Raw genomic sequence first — 17535 nt, 5'->3', positions numbered from 1 at the left:
ATTTGCACAATGTCCCAAGTAAACAAAGAGAAGCACACTGAATTTACAAAAAAAAATGAACGCACGGAAATACAACAAATCTAGAAAATAATTTGAACAAAACTTTGCATTGCTGGCTTTCCATAGTGGTTGATAGAGTAAGCCGGGGCCCTATTTATTTTTTATTTTTTGCAGGGATGTCGCCACTGGCCAGGGTGTTTTGATAGGGAGTGGGGACGCAATTTAACCCGATTATGACGTCATATTTTTTTCTAAAGTGAAAAATAGAGGTATTAAAGCATTATACATTTTGAGAAATAAGTATTAAATCAAACTGCTTAAGTAAAAAAAGTTGTCCTCTGATCTTTTCCCAAACTGTATGACCAATACCTCTCATTTTATTCACTTTTTTCCTTCTCTCATCTTCTTTTTCCTGTTTTTACGCAACTAATCATGAAAATCATGAGGGGTTGGTCACTCTCTCTCTCTCTCTCTTCATGGTTCATTTATACAGAAAGTACTCATCCCTGAAAAACCTCCTTTAATATCAATTGGTTTGAAAATAAGCCAGAAAAAATGCCATGAATGGTTCACAAAAGTTTGAAAATTGCGATTTAAAAAAGATGATATCATTATTTTATTTTTTTTGTATTCAAAATTAGGAGGCAAAAGTTCACAAGGTAAATCCTATACCAATTGTGCAATTGAAAAAAAAATAGCTCAGTTTGTAACCAGAAAATCTGAAGAAATCTTCTTTCCAAACAACACAATATACAGACCCATTCAAACAGAGCACTGTGTTCAGACATTTATGCTTTAATAGTACAAAAACAAATAAGAAAAAAAATCATGTGCACTTTTGTACATTGTCTACTCACTCAAATGCATTTCACAAAATGTCAGTACAAACGACATCAATACTTCACAATTGATTAATATTTTTTCACAGCACTATCTATTAGAGCTAATTTAAAGAACAAGGATTTATTTTATTTCTCTACGAAATGTATATTTGAAATGCTTTCACAAAAGCAGATATAGCATGTGCTCAAAGATTATCATTTGGAAACAAATTATTATTGCATTACCTTACAATCATATTTCTTTCCTTCATCTAATTCAATAAGGAATATGAAAAAAGAGGGCAAACAGTCGTAAAGCAGTTAACATTTATGGTTTGCATGTAACTGAAATAAAATTAAGTGTTACAGTTAAACACCAGAATGGGCAATTTTAAGTTTGGTGTTGGTGCTGGAGGCGCAATTTTGATTGCCTTCCAATGCTCCAACACACACACACAAACAAAAGAGTTCCCCTAAATGGTTCAAATTTTATTATTGGTTAGTCCACACCTAGTGAGACTCATCACAAGACCAGCCTCGTTGCTATTTTGGTGCTGTGCTGATGTAGACACCTACACCGAATGGTCATCACCAAACTGGAACATGGCCACTGGGACAACAGTCTCCTTATCAAAGATCCTCATATCAAAATGTGCAATAGGTTATGCTGCTCTGATGGGCGACTTTTCACAAAATTGTTCTTGATACCAACAGGTTGATATATGATAGGCTGTGTTTCACAAGGATTCAAATCTGACTAGAAATCGAACTTAATCCAGTTTTGTGGGTGAATAATACTACTAACAAATGCGTCACCACGTAGGTCAGATCATGATCATGGGAAACCTTCCCCCTTACTTATCAACAAAATTAATTTTAAATATCAAGTGCTTGTTGTACTTAAGAAGGATTTTTAGACAGACTTAACACTTTGTGAAACACCCCCTGGAGAATAAAACCGTCTCCATGAGATCCCATTCTCATAATCAAGACCTTATCATATGACCTCTCCATATATATCCTCCTGTTTTGTTTCTTCGAGTAGCGTTGCTAAGGTCATCTTAGCCCCGTGGTGTGTGATCTTAATCATCAATATAACCACAAGCCTTTGAATGACAGAGTTAAGGTCAAGTGAATGCAACTCATGAGAGAGAGAGTTAACAGGAATAATAAGGCTAAACAAGCAGGCAGAGACACAAAGAAAAGATAGTGTTGAAGACAGAGAGAGGGATACAAGTATAAACAAGGATAGAGAGATAACTCAAGAGGAACAGAAAAAGAGATAAAGAGACTTGAAAGATAGAAAAAGAAAGACAGAGAAAGAGAGAAGGAGCTGAAGATGGTTAGAGGAAGAAGGCAATTACAAGGAGAGAGAGAGAGAGAGAGAGACGAGAGTGAGAGATAAAACAGAGACAAATAACCAGAGACACAGAAAAAGAGAGAGACATAAGAGGAAACTTGATTTGTGGTCAATGATACATTCCAGTTAAATACCTTGAGAAACAAACATGTGATTCAAGTTGAAGAGGAAAGGCAAATTAAGTTTCATTGAGATGCGCTCATACTCATGAACTATTCTGTCACAGAATCAAGGATAAGGGATGTTGCCACAGGATCGATCAAATAAGGGGCAAAAATTCCAAGCACAAGTGGCTACTTAATTTTCTTTCGACCACTTTCTCTGAAAGCATGCTCCTTGTAACGAAAATGGGATTAGGCACCAATCTGCTTTCAGAGAGGGAATGTTTCATGACTGTTGTCTGTAATATTTACTGAAAAATTTCCTCTTGGCCAATCAGACACAAGCATTTCAGTAGCTTATAACAAATGTCAGTGAAAATGACTATTTGTTTGTGAAATGCTCCCCTTGTGTTAATATATCCCAAATTATAATGTCCAGGACAAATTCTAGATTTTGACACCACATTCAATTTACTATTTAATAGAAAAGGCATTCATTCTTTTAAACCTACCATTAGGCATATCATAAAACTTATCAAATATTCTTTGCAAGGTTAGCAATAAATCTCACATTTTGAACCAATAATGATGTTATTTCAACCATTCTTCAATCTCAACAAGAAACTTGGATGTGATTGCAAAGAATGAAACAGCACCATCAAAGGTTAAAAGCAATGACTTAAATTAAGAAATATCTTGCACAATATAAAACTGCCTCCTTCCAAATCTCTGTCCCATTGCACAAAAATTGTTATCGATAGCAAATGCTTCATTTCCATCACAACTTTGCTGCAGGCCAATCATATGCCATTTTTTATGTTAACAAGTTTTGTGAAAGGGATCCTGGAGATGGTTGTAAAACAAAGGGACCACATGCCACTCATTGCAATAAATACAGAGAAGATAACCATTCACTCAAATAGAGTCAAAGGTCAACTCTCAGGGATGCCACTTCGTATTGATACAAATGCCTGAAAATCAGCTAGAATGAGCCATTTTTTGCACACTGAATGCTTTCTATGGCATAAATGTAGGGAATTTATGATACAGCAAACAAGGTCTTTGAGGACAATAAATACTTCAATAGAATTCAGTTGAGCTTCCACATACAGCTATTGTATAAAAGGAAATCTTTCCCAGTCACAAGGTAAACAGGATTTGTGTTGCCTTGTTCTAAGTATTAGTTTAAGTAAAGCCACGACAATGCGAAAAATGGAAAATAGTATTGGTGCCACATGTGTGGTGGGAAATCTATTTGGATGATCTGTTTTTCTTCCGTGGAATCCTATTGTAGTATTTTGCATCCTTAGGAACTTTCCTGTGCAGTAGCATATATTCCCTAGTAAGTTGCTTGTCTGAATTCAGACTATAGCCTGAAAAGGGGCATCCCCGAAATGAACATCAGCTAAGAGGTCAGAGGTTACATCATACCCATACCACCTGGCATGCCACCCATGCCCGGGTGACCTCCTCCTGGGCCACCCTGGGGTGGTTCTTCGGGTGCGAGCTTGATGAGGTCGTCGATACGCAGGATCGTGATGGCGGCCTCGGTGGCAAACTTCAGACATTTGATCTTGCAAATGGCAGGTTCCAGAACACCAAAGGCTCTGTTGTCTCGCACGATTCCTTCAACCAGGTCCAGACCAACCCTAAGAACACAAAAATAGAAATTGTTCAACAAACTGAAGCATGAAACCTGGGAACATTTACTCTCAACCAATATGATACTAAACGTAACAATTCCACAAAATAATCAGTATTTTGTACTTCCAACCCCAATTTTTTCTCCATCTTGCTTGCCTTCTCTTGAACTGTCAAATCATGACCATTTGAGAGCATTATAAATTTTCAAATGAACTAGAAAACAGATACGTGTATAGTGGGTTGGATATCTATATTTTTCAAACCTCTTAATTTATTGACTACTTGTATTGAATAACAACCTGTATGAGAAGACCAAAAATTTGGTTAATCATGAACAGATCTGCTCATTAAACTATGAATAATTCAAGGAAAATGTTAATAAAAGACTACTTAAAAAAAGTACTAATATTCTTGCATTAATGACCTCATCTTGGAAAGAATAAGGATAATAAACTACAAGTCTCTTACCACTTAAGATGAGAGTGATCGGCCTGAAGCTGCGATGTGTTATGGTACGCCCTGAGCTTAGCCACCAGATCAACAGAGTCCTTTGCAGCGTTGACTGCAAGGGTCTTGGGAATGACCAGAAGGGAGTTGGCAAACTCTGCGATGGCCAACTGCTCACGTGAACTCTGCAGAGGAAAGCATAAGTGAATATAGCGGTATTTGGTCAACAGGGTTGAACTGTTGAGAGAGCAATGCACATCACACCGCCCTCCTCTTCATTCTCCTGAAGATGACAAGGACATACTTAAACAGGACTTTAAAGTCAGATGAGCATCATATTCCATGGGGAGAGAGTATTTGCTAACCCTAGACTTTATGAAAAGCCTTGGAAATACCTTTACAGAGATATCTTTAGGGGAAAGCAAACTCACTCTACCATCGAGATATTCTCCTGCAAAGCCTGCTTAGCCTGGGCTGTCAGGTTGGGGAAAAGTGAGATGATAACTTCACCATAGGGCAATATTCAGTAGCATTAAATAACGTCTGCTGGTCATAAATCTTGTTCTACTCTTGGTGATTTATGTCCAAATGGTGTTAATCCCCAATGAAAACACAAATGATCTGCCTTTAAGTCATCCCCCTCATACCTGACTTCTCCCCATCAACTTACCAACGAGGTTGCTAGATTCTCCAAGTAAATGGAGAGTGCGGATTCCACGGCTCCTCCTCCAACGACCACAGACCTGCTTTCGATGACACGCTTGACCACACAGAGGGCGTCGTGGACAGATCGCTCCATCTCATCACATTGGTTGTCGTTGGCTCCACGCAGGATCATGGATGCTGCACTCCTGACCTTGGGCCTGTGTAATACAGTTTAGAAAAAAATCATACAATATTCATGCTGATGAATGCTATTTCCAAGAAAAAATCTAATACCATTATTAAAGAAAATACAAACCACTGTCCATGACAACAACAATGCATTCAGTAAAAAAAAAAAAAATCATTTTGATCAATGAAATTGCATGTAGCTCTTTATCACAAGAATTAATGTGTGTTGAATTGCACTGCTTATTGCATGCTTTATCTATTTTGCACATTTGAATTGGATAATGGCCTCGCGGATTGAATATTTGAACAATAATGCACTAGTTTTTTAGAGGAGAAACACTGGAAGACAGGAAATAGGGAGCACCTTGATAAAAGAATGGTGAAAAGACAGATTAAAATTTCTTAAACTTTCCTTCAGCCTGAGTTCAAAATTTCGACCATATTTGCAAATTTCGGCCGGAAGGCTTCACATGTAGCAGAATCACTAATACTACATGTACATGTAGATTGCAACGCCTATAAAAAGGACAGAGATGTTCATGTAACAAAAAGAAATAGGCGAGAGGACATACACAATCTTGATTTGATCGAATTCTTTATTATGCCCAACCACCATTAAATTCACCAGAACAAGCGAATCTCGCGACAAGTTTCTGCTTATTAATCATTAAAATTCACTACCATCACATCAATTTCAATGGAATAAATGCTTTGTTTATCAATTTATAACTGAAAAATCATTTTAACATTAGCCATCAAGGGTGAAACACATGCCACAATGTCAGTAGGCAAACAGATTTGGCCGGTCACTTTACCACTAGACCACAAGCAGTTGATGGCAAAATGTATGCTCTAAAGTCTGAACCTCCTCTCTAGAGTAATTCTATCATTTCACTTCACTTTACATTTTATCAGTATCCTAGGAAAGATTCTTGTCAATTTATGTGTAGTGGTATCTTCTTCATTGCCATGGAAACCTTCAAAAATTACTATTTTAGGCTTAATTGATTTGGAATTGCACAATTTCTAATTACAGAAATGTCAACTTACCCCTTGATGAGGATAAGTTCATCATCTGAGACACGCTCCTGGACAACCTCCTCAGCCTGTCCCAGCATACTAGCTTCAAATGTTTCTTCACCTTCTAAGTTAGCCAAGGTGACTATTAATTGCGCTACATGGCAAATAAACAACAAAATATAACGTCATTAGGAAAGTTGATTTTACTGCATTGATAAGTAGGAAATAAGTAAGGGCGAAGACAAGTTTCAACCTCATGAAGCCATAAGCAGCCCTAAAACTTGCATTATTGAAGGATTTGGGGCGATCATCCTGTCTAAAGTTGCCAAATATCTGGCACAAGCAATATGCAAGAAAGTTTTGAAAATATTTTTTTTTAAATACAGCAGATAAATGAGAAATGCTTTTTACGGCATAACTGCTAGTTGAGCAAGAATGTAGCCTTTTAAATGGAAGAAATGGCCTCCAAAATTTAGCAATTGCTCCAAGGTACTGTAAAGAATAATAACAGCCCCTAAAAGGTAAAAAAAAAAAAATGGAACATCATTTCTACTTTCATGCTAAGATACCTTAAAAATCAAAGCCCTTTTGTTTTCATTTGTTATAACTGTTGATCATTACTGCTGGAAGTGAAATATTTCCTACTATTCTTGATTTACTTTTAATACTCTCGAAATGTATGGATGAAATTCATAAGATCATAAGGAATTATCACACACATTTACCCCCAAAAAATCCTACATTTTTATTCATAATTTTTGATATTTTTTCCTTAATGCCGGCTTGAATAAATTCCATAAATTTCAAGATTTCAATGGAACATGATGAATAGATATATTCTTTTCATAGAATGGGTAATGACGTTTATATCACACAACATGGGGAGTAGCTGCTCGTCTGTGACCTCACTGAGTAAAAAATTCTGTTATTCTTTAAAGGATTCTTATGTTTCTCAAATTTATCCTGCTTTTATCAAAAACAACTTTCGACAAAGGGAACTTCCCCTTTAACAACGTTTCTTACCTCCCGTTGACTTAGCAATCCTCTTCAGGTCCTGTTTCTTGCACCTCCTTACAGCCATCGCTCCGGCTTCTACGAAGTACTTGAGACAGAGATCATCAATACCACCGGTGGTCAGAATCACATTGGCCCCAGTATCCAAGATTTTCTGAATCCTCTCCTTGGTGATGTCAGACTCTCTGAAAAGTTACCAGGATCATCAATACGTTCATCTCAATTTTTTTTGTTTTACAGAGGATAAACTTTTGCAAGCCTAAAACTTGCTATGAATTCAGCGGTATTATGATATTGTTTGCATTCATAATTCTTACTAAACGCCAGTAGATAAGCATGGATCTTTATTTTTATGAATTTATGGATTCATCAGTATTTTTGTTATATATAACAGAGCAAAACTAGCTTGAATCTAGCATCACAGTTTTGTACAATCATTACCCCTGGGGCCCGTTGCAGAAAGAGTTGCGTTTAAACGCAAGTCAAAAAATCAATCGCAAGTCCAAAATGCGCGCTGTTGATTGGTTGAAAATCAAGTAATTTTTAGAGATGTGTTTGGTTGCAACTCTTTCTGCAACGGGCCCCAGTACTGTAAATGTATGGTGTACCGTTGTGCTCTTGCCTTACATACATGTGAACACAACATGCTGATTCGGACACACAGTCCACCATGATCACACTTCAGATAAATGCTTGAATCAACATTCTGTTTGCCATCTGGAGGAAATCAGGACAGTTTATAGTTCATTCAAGGAAGTTGCAAAGGCAAAGACAAAGAAAATTATATTCAAAACAAATAGTCTTTTCCCTAGCTTCTAATACTTGCTACTTTTTTATTGTAACATATCTTCTAAACAAGACCAAGGCCTGCCCTCCGGCAACTACATTACCCTTGGATAGACCTTATGCATTGATGTCATCACGCCACCACCTTAGAGGCTGAAGTCATTGCCTTGCATGTGTTGGTGATCTGCAGCTGGCGCATCTATAAATACTCCGTTTACGCATATTCCTACATCATCTGAGGCTGGGCGCTATGATATTATGACATCAAGTGCAAAAGGTCTACCGGTATTTGCAACTTCATAAACATCCAGTCTTATTTTGCACCCACCTTTGACGGATGGCATCAAGTTTCTCAGGGTCGTCTACGATGACATGGACACCTAGATGCATCTTGGTCTTCTGAAGGCTGAAGTCTAGACATGCAATCTTCGCACCTGTAATTCTCTTGGTCATTGCTATCGGGGGGGGGGATACAAAAATTACATATTTCAACATTTCAGATCATGTAGATAAAATGTGTTTGCATTTACTGATACTCTGTGACATTAAAGATATTTGTTTCTTCTATAAATTGTACTACATGACAATTATAAAAGGGGTGCAATGGATGTAAGGGTCAATTTGTACTGTGTGACTCACCGTATGAACAGAACAGGTTATCAGACCATGTAGATTGTAGACGAAATGATGATACAGAGCTGCCAAGTTGTATTTTGCATTTTCAGTATTCTTATCCCCCAAAATCAGTATTTTGACCAAAAAATCTGTATTTTTACCATGAGATAAATATGCATGCATAATGGCAAAGTTCGATCACTTCTTACATTATTTTGCGCCCCACACCGTCGCACACGAGACCGAAAGCTTCAGTCTAGATTTTGGTTGTTCCGCTGAACTGCGTTGGCTGACTCACCAATACATAGACTGAAGAATTTGGAGGCCCGTACGTACAGACAACGTATTAGCAGTAACGTTAGATCTAACATTCGACGGTAACCTGGTTTTTTTCCGATCGTTTTTTGCACATAAAATCATAAAATATCACATTATGAAAAAGAAATTGCATCCATATTTACGGAAAAATGTATGAAATTCAGAAATATCGTACCTTAGACCGCAGTTACGGCTAATTCGTTTCAAATTATGATCGAAACATCGTCATCTTCGATCCTTCCGTCAGTCAACGTAAGTTGCCATCTTGGATGACGTCATCATCCTTACAGACGTATTTACCAGTCGCAAAATATCGCGATTTGAGCCGCTGCTTTGCGCTTGTAAACTACGTGCGTGCGCTCGGAACTTGTCACCCGCACAGCACCCGCATTGATTCGCCAGGATTCGAAAATTCTAATCGGAAAGCCTTGATGAAAGCATAACTCATTGAACATAGAGGGCAGCAACACACAGAATACTTTTCTTCTCTAATTTGTTTTTTCCCGTATTTTATCATGAAAAAGCGTACTGCCGTATTTTAAATTGATTTCCGTATGAAATACGGAAAAATCGTACTACTTGGCAGCTCTGATGATAGACCAAATGATAGTAGATGAGTTGGTAATCAGATGAATTGGCGTTAGATCAATTGGAAATAAACTGTACATAATGCCCTACTTTCTGCATCAAGAAAGTAATGATAAACATTACACCAACTTGCCCCAACTCCTAATCAAAGTATGTTGCCCGCTGCCCCTAGTTAACATTAATCAGGTTTGCACACAAGATAAAGATTAGCTTACCTTGTGATGCTACAGTACAGTTAAGAGCATATCCTGGAACAAGGACAGTTTCTTTCGAACTCTTCCCATGAGCCTTTAGGAGATTGATAGCCTTGATGGGACACTTGATGGCGCCCTTCGCATCTGTGGTCTTGACGGCCTGAGCAGCCTCGTAGATCATCTCTGACCAGAACTCTGGATCCCTGAAAATAACCAAAATTATGGTGATTAGATTTAATCTAAGCTTTGGCAAGGTTTTTCCTGTCATTCCAAATTGTATGAAAGTGTTCTGATCATTAAAGATAAAAGTAAATTGTGGTAAGGATTTCAACATGAGTATAATGTTCAGAGTCCAATAAAATGTCCATCCAAGTGTCTGTATGTACATGTATTTATAAATAAAGAAATATATGTATGTGCCAAAGGAATGTGGATGAACTTGAGCAATTGCTGAAAAATGAGTAAAATAAGCATCACATTCTAGCATGATGTAGGGTCCTTTTCCTATCAATGACATCAATAATACACTGTCCCACATGTGCTTATCTGTGTTGTCAATCTTCAGTATGATCATTTTCTCAGCAAAGATTTCACGATTTCATGAAGTTCAGTCTATGTAACTGTACCAGATTTAGATCCATGATTAGTAGTGAAATTTGTCCTTGGTTTTACCACTTGCATGGACTTTCTCATGAAATCAGTATGTTTACTGGAACTACATTCATTTATAATAATAATAATTACGATTATTTATTAAACGCATAATAGAAAAAGCTCTCTCTCTGTGCTTTACAGTGTAAGAATACCAAGCATAATTAAATCAAAGTTAAACATAAGACATTTGTCAATGAGGATATGTAAATATTTATTAATTACTGTAAAATCAGATAAACTAGCGATATATGGAATTATTCTAACATTGTTATATAAATGATACAAGGATTTAGGAAAGAAACAGGCAAGTTTTAAGTAAAGATTTAAAGGACTGTCGTGAAAAAGCCTGGCGGATGTACAGAAGGAGTAAATGCCACAGTGTTGGAACTGCTACGCCAAAGGATCTTTTGCCAGGATTGAGTTGAATGACGGGGAACGTGTAGGAGATGTTGTTCTAAAGATCTGACGCTGCATGGTGGAACACAGGGTGCAATCATGTTGGAGACGTAGGAGGGACTCATTTATCTTTTAACCATTACTTGAAATACTACACAGTTCAAAACATACCTTCCTATAAGCTTTGACGACATTGATGTCTTTGCAGCATTGATGATGCTCTCCTTGCCTAAATCATCTGTGCTTATTGTTAAGTGTTCCTGGATGTATCGACATGCTTCCCTGTAAACCAACAAGAAATAAAAGATTAAAATGGATGATCAGCCCTGGGGGTCAAGTAAGGTGCGATAGCTCAGGTCATAGCAGAGAAAAATGTACAAGGTAACTCAGTGCGATTTCGCCTACGAAATGCCCAAGAAAGCAAATAAAAAAGAGCAATAAAAAGGGCCTCAGAAAATGCTGATTCACTGCAGTATTAATGCTTATCAAATATTGCAAATTTAGGCAGTACATGTAGGTAGGGAAAAGTAGCCTCTGAAAATAAAAATAAAATTACTTTCCTTGGCTGGTTTGTGATCCCGCAACCATGGTATTAAACCTAACTAGTCAGGGAGCTAATGCCCTTTGGTAATGCATCTATTCACCTTACCAGGGTGTCATTTCATAAAGCTGTTCGTATTAAGTTATACTTTAAGAACAACTGTTGAACCTTTCTTTCGTGTTAAACCATCGCCAATGAACATTTTTGTGTATACAAGGCCACAAGGATCACCAGTCGTTCTTAAAGTCGCTCTTAACTTTCAAACAGATTGAAGAAACACCCACCCGGTTAATGAAGGGAGGGGACATGAAGCCATTGGTCCTTTGGTCGCTTAACAAGCACGTCAAGTAAAATAACAACCACCACGATAGCAATACAAACCATGAACTCTAATTTAATAGATAAATTTCCATTGCCTTACAATTTCAGTAACTTTTACGAAAGTGACTTTGTCTTTCATGTGGCATAGTCCATGATTTATCCACTTTTATAAATATGGCTACAGTTTTGATATCATGAAGAGTATAAAAAGATAACCGGTCTGAGAAAAATTTCTGAAATTTATCAAGTGTCAAATGACAGGACTTGTTGCAAAATACTGGTTACAACAAATTTGTGATAAGAGTTAAAAGGTTTGAAAACTATTTCATATGATTAGCCTAATCCAATTTATAATAGAAATTTTTACTGATGAAAATTAGTTTTGTAACTGAGGTAGTAGAACTAATTTTTTCCCCTAAATTATCCTTTTTTTACATATTCTCTTTCTCGACTTTCTTGAGTAATTGATAAGTTTATGAAAGATAAGACCCAGGTTTTTGAAGCCCGCCCTCTAGTGACTTACTTGCACGCTAATCTGTATCCACTTATGATTGTTGTAGGGTGAATCTTCTGTTTGACAAGCTCATCAGCCATCTTTAGAAGTTCAGCTGCAATAATGACCTGTGTAATGTGTAGAAATAAAATTTAATACATGTACAGTAGAAATACAAATATAATAGATTGGAAAAGAAATAAAAATATACTTAGAGGATAATGGCTAGCTTGTTTGGTAGAGCAATGACCCCTCATAATCTGATGACCCAGTTTTGAAGGAAGTGCAAGACGATATGTTTTTAGGTTGATTCAAATTAATAACTTTTTAGTTTTGCAGCCGATTCCAGATGGAGTTGAGTTTTAGCACAAACAATATGCAAGTTACAAATGCATGTGCTCTGTACTTGTTCGCAATTCTTGCAAAGCATCCCCCCCCTCAACCGGCCACACCCAGTCATGGTTTAATCGGAATAGAACACAGTTTTATGGAAAAGAGCAACGTTGATCTGGTGCTGCACAGTGGCTGCAGCACTCATGATCAATTAGGCAAAACAAATTTTCGAGGAACAGGGGTGTATTTCTTTTTCAGATTTCAATTTCCAACAATAAAATTTTCATGGATTTTTTTCATGAATTTTAACTCTACTTACCACTGATGTTGTTCCATCTCCAACTTCTTGGTCCTGGAGATCAGCAAGTTCTACCAAAATCTTAGCAGCTGGATGTTCTACTTCAAGAAGTTTGAGGATGGTCGCACCATCATTAGTTACTGTTACATCCTGTCAAATCACAAAATAAAGATAATGACAATGGCGTTGATGAAAATTATTGGTCGTGGTGGTGATGGTAGTGGTGCAGGGGGAATGTTGGTGGCGGTGGTTGTGGTGATGTTGTTGCTGGTGATGATATTGATGATGGTAGATGTGGTGGTAGCAGACTAGCAATGGTGATGATATTGATGGTGGTGGTTGCATTTGTAATGTTGGTGGTGATGGTGTTGAAAGTAATGATGAAGATCTGCTGAGGTACATGTAGGATGATGATGGTGGTAGAAGTGGTGGTGGTGATGTTTATGAAGGTGATTGGTGACTAATATAGTGGCAGTAGTTGGTGGTGAGGAATTTGCAGAATTTGCATGGTACCATAGACACAAATGTACAGATAGAACTTTGAAAGATCTTTGAAGATCTTTAAATCAGCTTTCACTTCTAAACTTGAATAACTTCTTAAACCTTCTTATATAGCTTGAAATAAAAAAAAATGTTGATAAAGGGTTAAAATAATTTAATAAATGATATGTTTATGTGCAGTAGGCCTATTGGGTTTGGCAATTAAACAGCTAGCTGTAACTAGATAAATGATGGGTTTGGTAAATGATTTAAATTAGGTATGGCTTTGCTCACTATAATAATCTTGAGGACATACATGTATCAACATGTCTAATAAAATGCCATAGTAAACAAGTTTTGTTTTGATTTTTATTTTAAAAAATAAGACTATTGAACTTGAAGAAAATGAAACTATAAAACTTCAATGTGTGTAAAAGAAGAGTTTTATAAACTGTGATTCCACCATTTGACAAGAATAACAAGTTAATTTCTTTTAAATCATGCTAAAACTGTGTACAACTGTGTGGTTGTACAATATTTTGATGGCTACAGGATTTAACTGTGCATCTCATCCAACACCTTTTTAACTATAAACGGAAAGAGTTCCTTTTGCGACAGCCTCCCCTAGCCCTAACCCAAGTAAATACAACATTTGAACCCATACTGTTTTTGTTTTTTTTCATTTGGGTGGGTGGCTGTCCCAAAAGGAACTCTTCCAGAGAAAAATAATTCCAGGAATGTATTGTACAACTTACCCCCACGTCATCAACCAACATTTTATCCAATCCTACTGGACCAAGAGAGCTTTTGACGATGTTGGCTATTGCAGCAGCAGCCATTACTGTTAAGGGAAAAGAAAAAATACCCATATTAAAGTGATGTAATTCCCATATACACACACAATTATATCTAAAAAAAAACATCATCAATTAAACCTAGTCTAGTAAGTCTACCAAGTCCGAAGGAATTATTTTGGCGACCACGTACTTATGACGTGATCTGCGCGATTGACCAATCAGCGGTCTCTGAATCGCTGTGCGGAGACGATCTATCCGTTGTACATGTACACAGTCTATGGACGATTTGTCACTGTGTGCTCTTAGATGTATATTTCATCCCTCACTCAGGATAGACTCCATGACATACAATACATGTAAGACTTATTGGTCTGTAGTTTGAAGGGAGTATACAATCACCCTTTTGAATATGGCACTGATATTGGCTTTTTCCACACATTTGGTACTAAGCCTCATCCAAGAGAGTTTGCGTAAATAATGCTTAAATTTTTTGCACAAACATGTGCCAGTTCACGCATTAAACGGGGATGAAACCCATCTGGCCCTGGTGATTTCGATATATTCAAACTCTCTAATTTCTTTAATAAACACTCTTCAGTAATAACAATTGTGTGTAGAATATGAACATCATGATGCTTAACAGATGGGAGAGGTCCATCAGGACCTATAGTAAAGACACTAGAAAAAAAAGAAAAAAATGTTTCAATAGTGCATTTGATTTCCCTACATCTGATTCTGTCAATACTTTACTACTTCCAGTTCCATCCTGGTAGAGTGGTGGTATTCCACTCTTTACTTTTGTCTTGTATTTTGCATACTGCCAGAATTTCTTATGATTAGATTATACTTCTTTGGCAATGTTCGCGTTTGACAGTTTTGACTCATATTGTTTTTGACAATGTCTTGTTGCCGCCACTCACACGTATTACGAGGTACCACGGCCAATATGGGAGACTGTTGTAAAGAATTTGGGTATCCATTTTCAGAGACAGTCTGCAGTTTGTGAGACCAATTTCCTTTGATTACATTTGCTGCAAAAGGAATACATGTAGCTTAGCGGCAAATAAAAATATAGGCAGATTCCTCATGAAAAAATTACCCCTTTTCACTGTCTACTTTTGTTTTGATAAGGATTTTTGCTGTCATCCACACACAAAACAAATGGGCTCCTGACATCAGTGAGACAAAATTTTAGGAGGAAAAAATTATGCTTTTGTTGGTGTTGTTTCTTTTGTTCTTTTGCAAAGCAAGTGTCCAATATGGGAGATTATCTCCGATATATTATTGGAGAGTCTCCATATTGGCCTTGCACTAGTTAGTCACTCATTCAATGAACTAAACTCGCACCATAATGACCATGAACCGTGTTCATGGTGTTTGGCAGTGGATTTCTAACTAGTGTGGGTCGCGCATGCTGTGACCCCACTTCCGGTGTCCACAACACACAACTTCTTTCTGTGTGCGGCGGCATGTAAATCAAATGAACCCTCGAGTGGAGGGGCCGCCTTCAACTTTATCATGATGAAGACATGATCGTGTTATGTTTTCTTCTTCTTTTCTACAGTTTTGTCTCTATCTTTCCCAGGCTCTGTGCTTTTTCTTATCAATTTCAAGGTGTCATAATCAACTGGGAAATCATTTCCTTTGCCCCATGCATGTTTACTACATCCTCAGCTTCATTGTTTCATGTGTGTCAATCATGTCATCAGTTGACTTGTCTCGATCATGTCGATTGCAATTTCAATCCATGTCAATTATATAAAACTCACCATTTTGTGTCCTCACTGTATCTCCCGATGTCCTCTCCCCACTGACAGTCAACGGTTTTAGGGTAGACATGATAGAAGCTTTATATTACTGTTCATTCAACGACGAATAAATTACTGTACTTTTTCGGCAGTAGATCCAACGTTACCGGGTTCGTTTCCATGCACGATTTCGATTAGGCCTAGGATCGATCTGCTGCACAATTTCCCATAGAGAAAATTATGCTCTGAAAGCGTGCATGCTTCTGTATATATTTGGTCGTTGATGGCGGTTTACAGCACATGAGCAACGTACTATAAATGATAGTGATATCAAAGAACTGCTCTTTCAAAAGCGTATTACTAGGTTATCGTAAAATGGTGATTAATTTACTCTTTCTATGACATGCCAGTCATCATCATCATAAGATTAATTCATTAATACTATACAAGAAATATTTTAGGTGTTTTAATAACTTATTTCAAGATAATTGTCAGGTTAAAGCCGAGAGTGTCGAAATCATTTGCACCTCGTCTGTACTACAAGGGAAACAGCTAGACTTTTGTATCTTTGAATGATCAGTCTTTGTAGACCTACTAGAATTTTCTAATAAATCATTGAGAAGAACTGTGAGCAGTGTGAAAAGTTAACCCCAAAATACAAAAAAATTTGTTTTGAATTCAAAAGTAGGATTTTATTACTGAGGTGGCAAGTTAATTCTTTGTTAAATCCTTAAAATATGAGAATAAATTTATTTTTTTCTTGTTTATTTTACAATTATGATAGTTTATTATTTTATTATTATCTTATTATTATGGTCATTATTATCATAATATTAGTAATCATCAACATCATTATAATTTCATACACATGACACAACCTTATTCTCTTTTGTATTTCTTCACACTCTCCTTGATTATTATTTTTGTCTTCTGCGGTATTTTTCTTTATTGCGTTGCTTATGGGGGAACAGGCGTGTCTACTTCGGCCCCTACCCGGATCATGTGCACCTATGAAAACTACATTAACTTATTTGATTTATCTATTAAACAAGATAATGTTCCAGGTACAGTAATTTGGGCGTATTAATTTCTACTTTAAAAAAAAAATTGTGTATCTTGTTTTGCAAAATATGTTACCTTGTAGGCTTTTCCCCGCAGAGAACTTATGATGAAGTTAATCAGAAAATATGAGTCGGTGGCGCCCGTTAGCGTGATGTGTGGATCCTAAAAGTGCTTAGAATGTCATTACCGGACGGACAGGCGCGTAGCCAGGAGGGCGGTGGGGGCGGTCGCCCCCCCCCCAAAAAAAAAAAAAAAAAAAAACGTCCCCAAAAAGAAAAAAAAAGAAGGGAAAAGAGAGGAGAAAAGGAAAAGGGAAGGGAGGAAATGGAAGAAAGGTAGCTTTTTTTCTCTAAATGTATAAATGAATTTTGCTTCCGCGCTGCGCGCGGTTAAATGACAATATTGAAGTTCTCCATTGTTTCGCCCACCCTTTCTCTTACCCTGTTTTTCCACCTCAGCTATATGTGTTTCTTACCAGTTAAAGTTCAAATGTATACATTAGGGCATGGAATTAGGTTAGGCCGAAGTATATGAAGCTATCTTTTTTTTTAATTGATCGCGCAACGTTCTGGTCGGGTCGGCTCCGGGTGGGTAAAATCTTTGTATGAATTTCTGCCGTCGCCAAGTCGGACAACTTCTCCTGCTTTTCAGCTCATTACTAAACAACATA

The 17535-nt window shown here is 37.1% G+C and overlaps 1 protein-coding gene across 1 annotated transcript; it reads right to left on the bottom strand.

Annotated features, from left to right (window-relative positions):
• Positions 1 to 3556: 3556 nt before the first annotated feature.
• LOC121415774 (T-complex protein 1 subunit alpha-like) lies at positions 3557 to 16040 on the bottom strand. Its single transcript, XM_041609103.1, has 12 exons — positions 15825 to 16040; positions 14014 to 14099; positions 12800 to 12928; positions 12178 to 12275; positions 10964 to 11074; positions 9764 to 9945; positions 8356 to 8482; positions 7251 to 7426; positions 6258 to 6381; positions 5044 to 5236; positions 4395 to 4558; positions 3557 to 3931 (listed from the first exon to the last, which is right to left on the bottom strand). The coding sequence occupies exons 1-12, from the start codon at positions 15892 to 15894 to the stop codon at positions 3703 to 3705; spliced, it is 1689 nt and encodes a 562-aa protein (XP_041465037.1). The 5' UTR covers positions 15895 to 16040; the 3' UTR covers positions 3557 to 3702.
• Between the last annotated feature and the right edge of the window lie 1495 nt (positions 16041 to 17535).

Source organism: Lytechinus variegatus, chromosome 5, assembly GCF_018143015.1.
Source record: "Lytechinus variegatus isolate NC3 chromosome 5, Lvar_3.0, whole genome shotgun sequence".
Taxonomy (NCBI): domain Eukaryota; kingdom Metazoa; phylum Echinodermata; class Echinoidea; order Temnopleuroida; family Toxopneustidae; genus Lytechinus; species Lytechinus variegatus.
Note: the sequence above shows the minus strand (reverse complement) of the source record. Positions and strands in the feature narration are given on the sequence as shown.

Excerpts from the sequence above, each read along its gene's own strand:
- LOC121415774 (XM_041609103.1), bottom strand. The coding sequence starts at position 15,894 with ATGTCTACCCTAAAACCGTTGACTGTCAGTGGGGAGAGGACATCGGGA. Across the intron at positions 12,929-14,013 it reads TGTTGGTTGATGACGTGGGG|GATGTAACAGTAACTAATGA; the intron begins GTAAGTTGTACA and ends GTGATTTGACAG. Across the intron at positions 5,237-6,257 it reads GAACTTATCCTCATCAAGGG|GCCCAAGGTCAGGAGTGCAG; the intron begins GTAAGTTGACAT and ends TGTATTACACAG.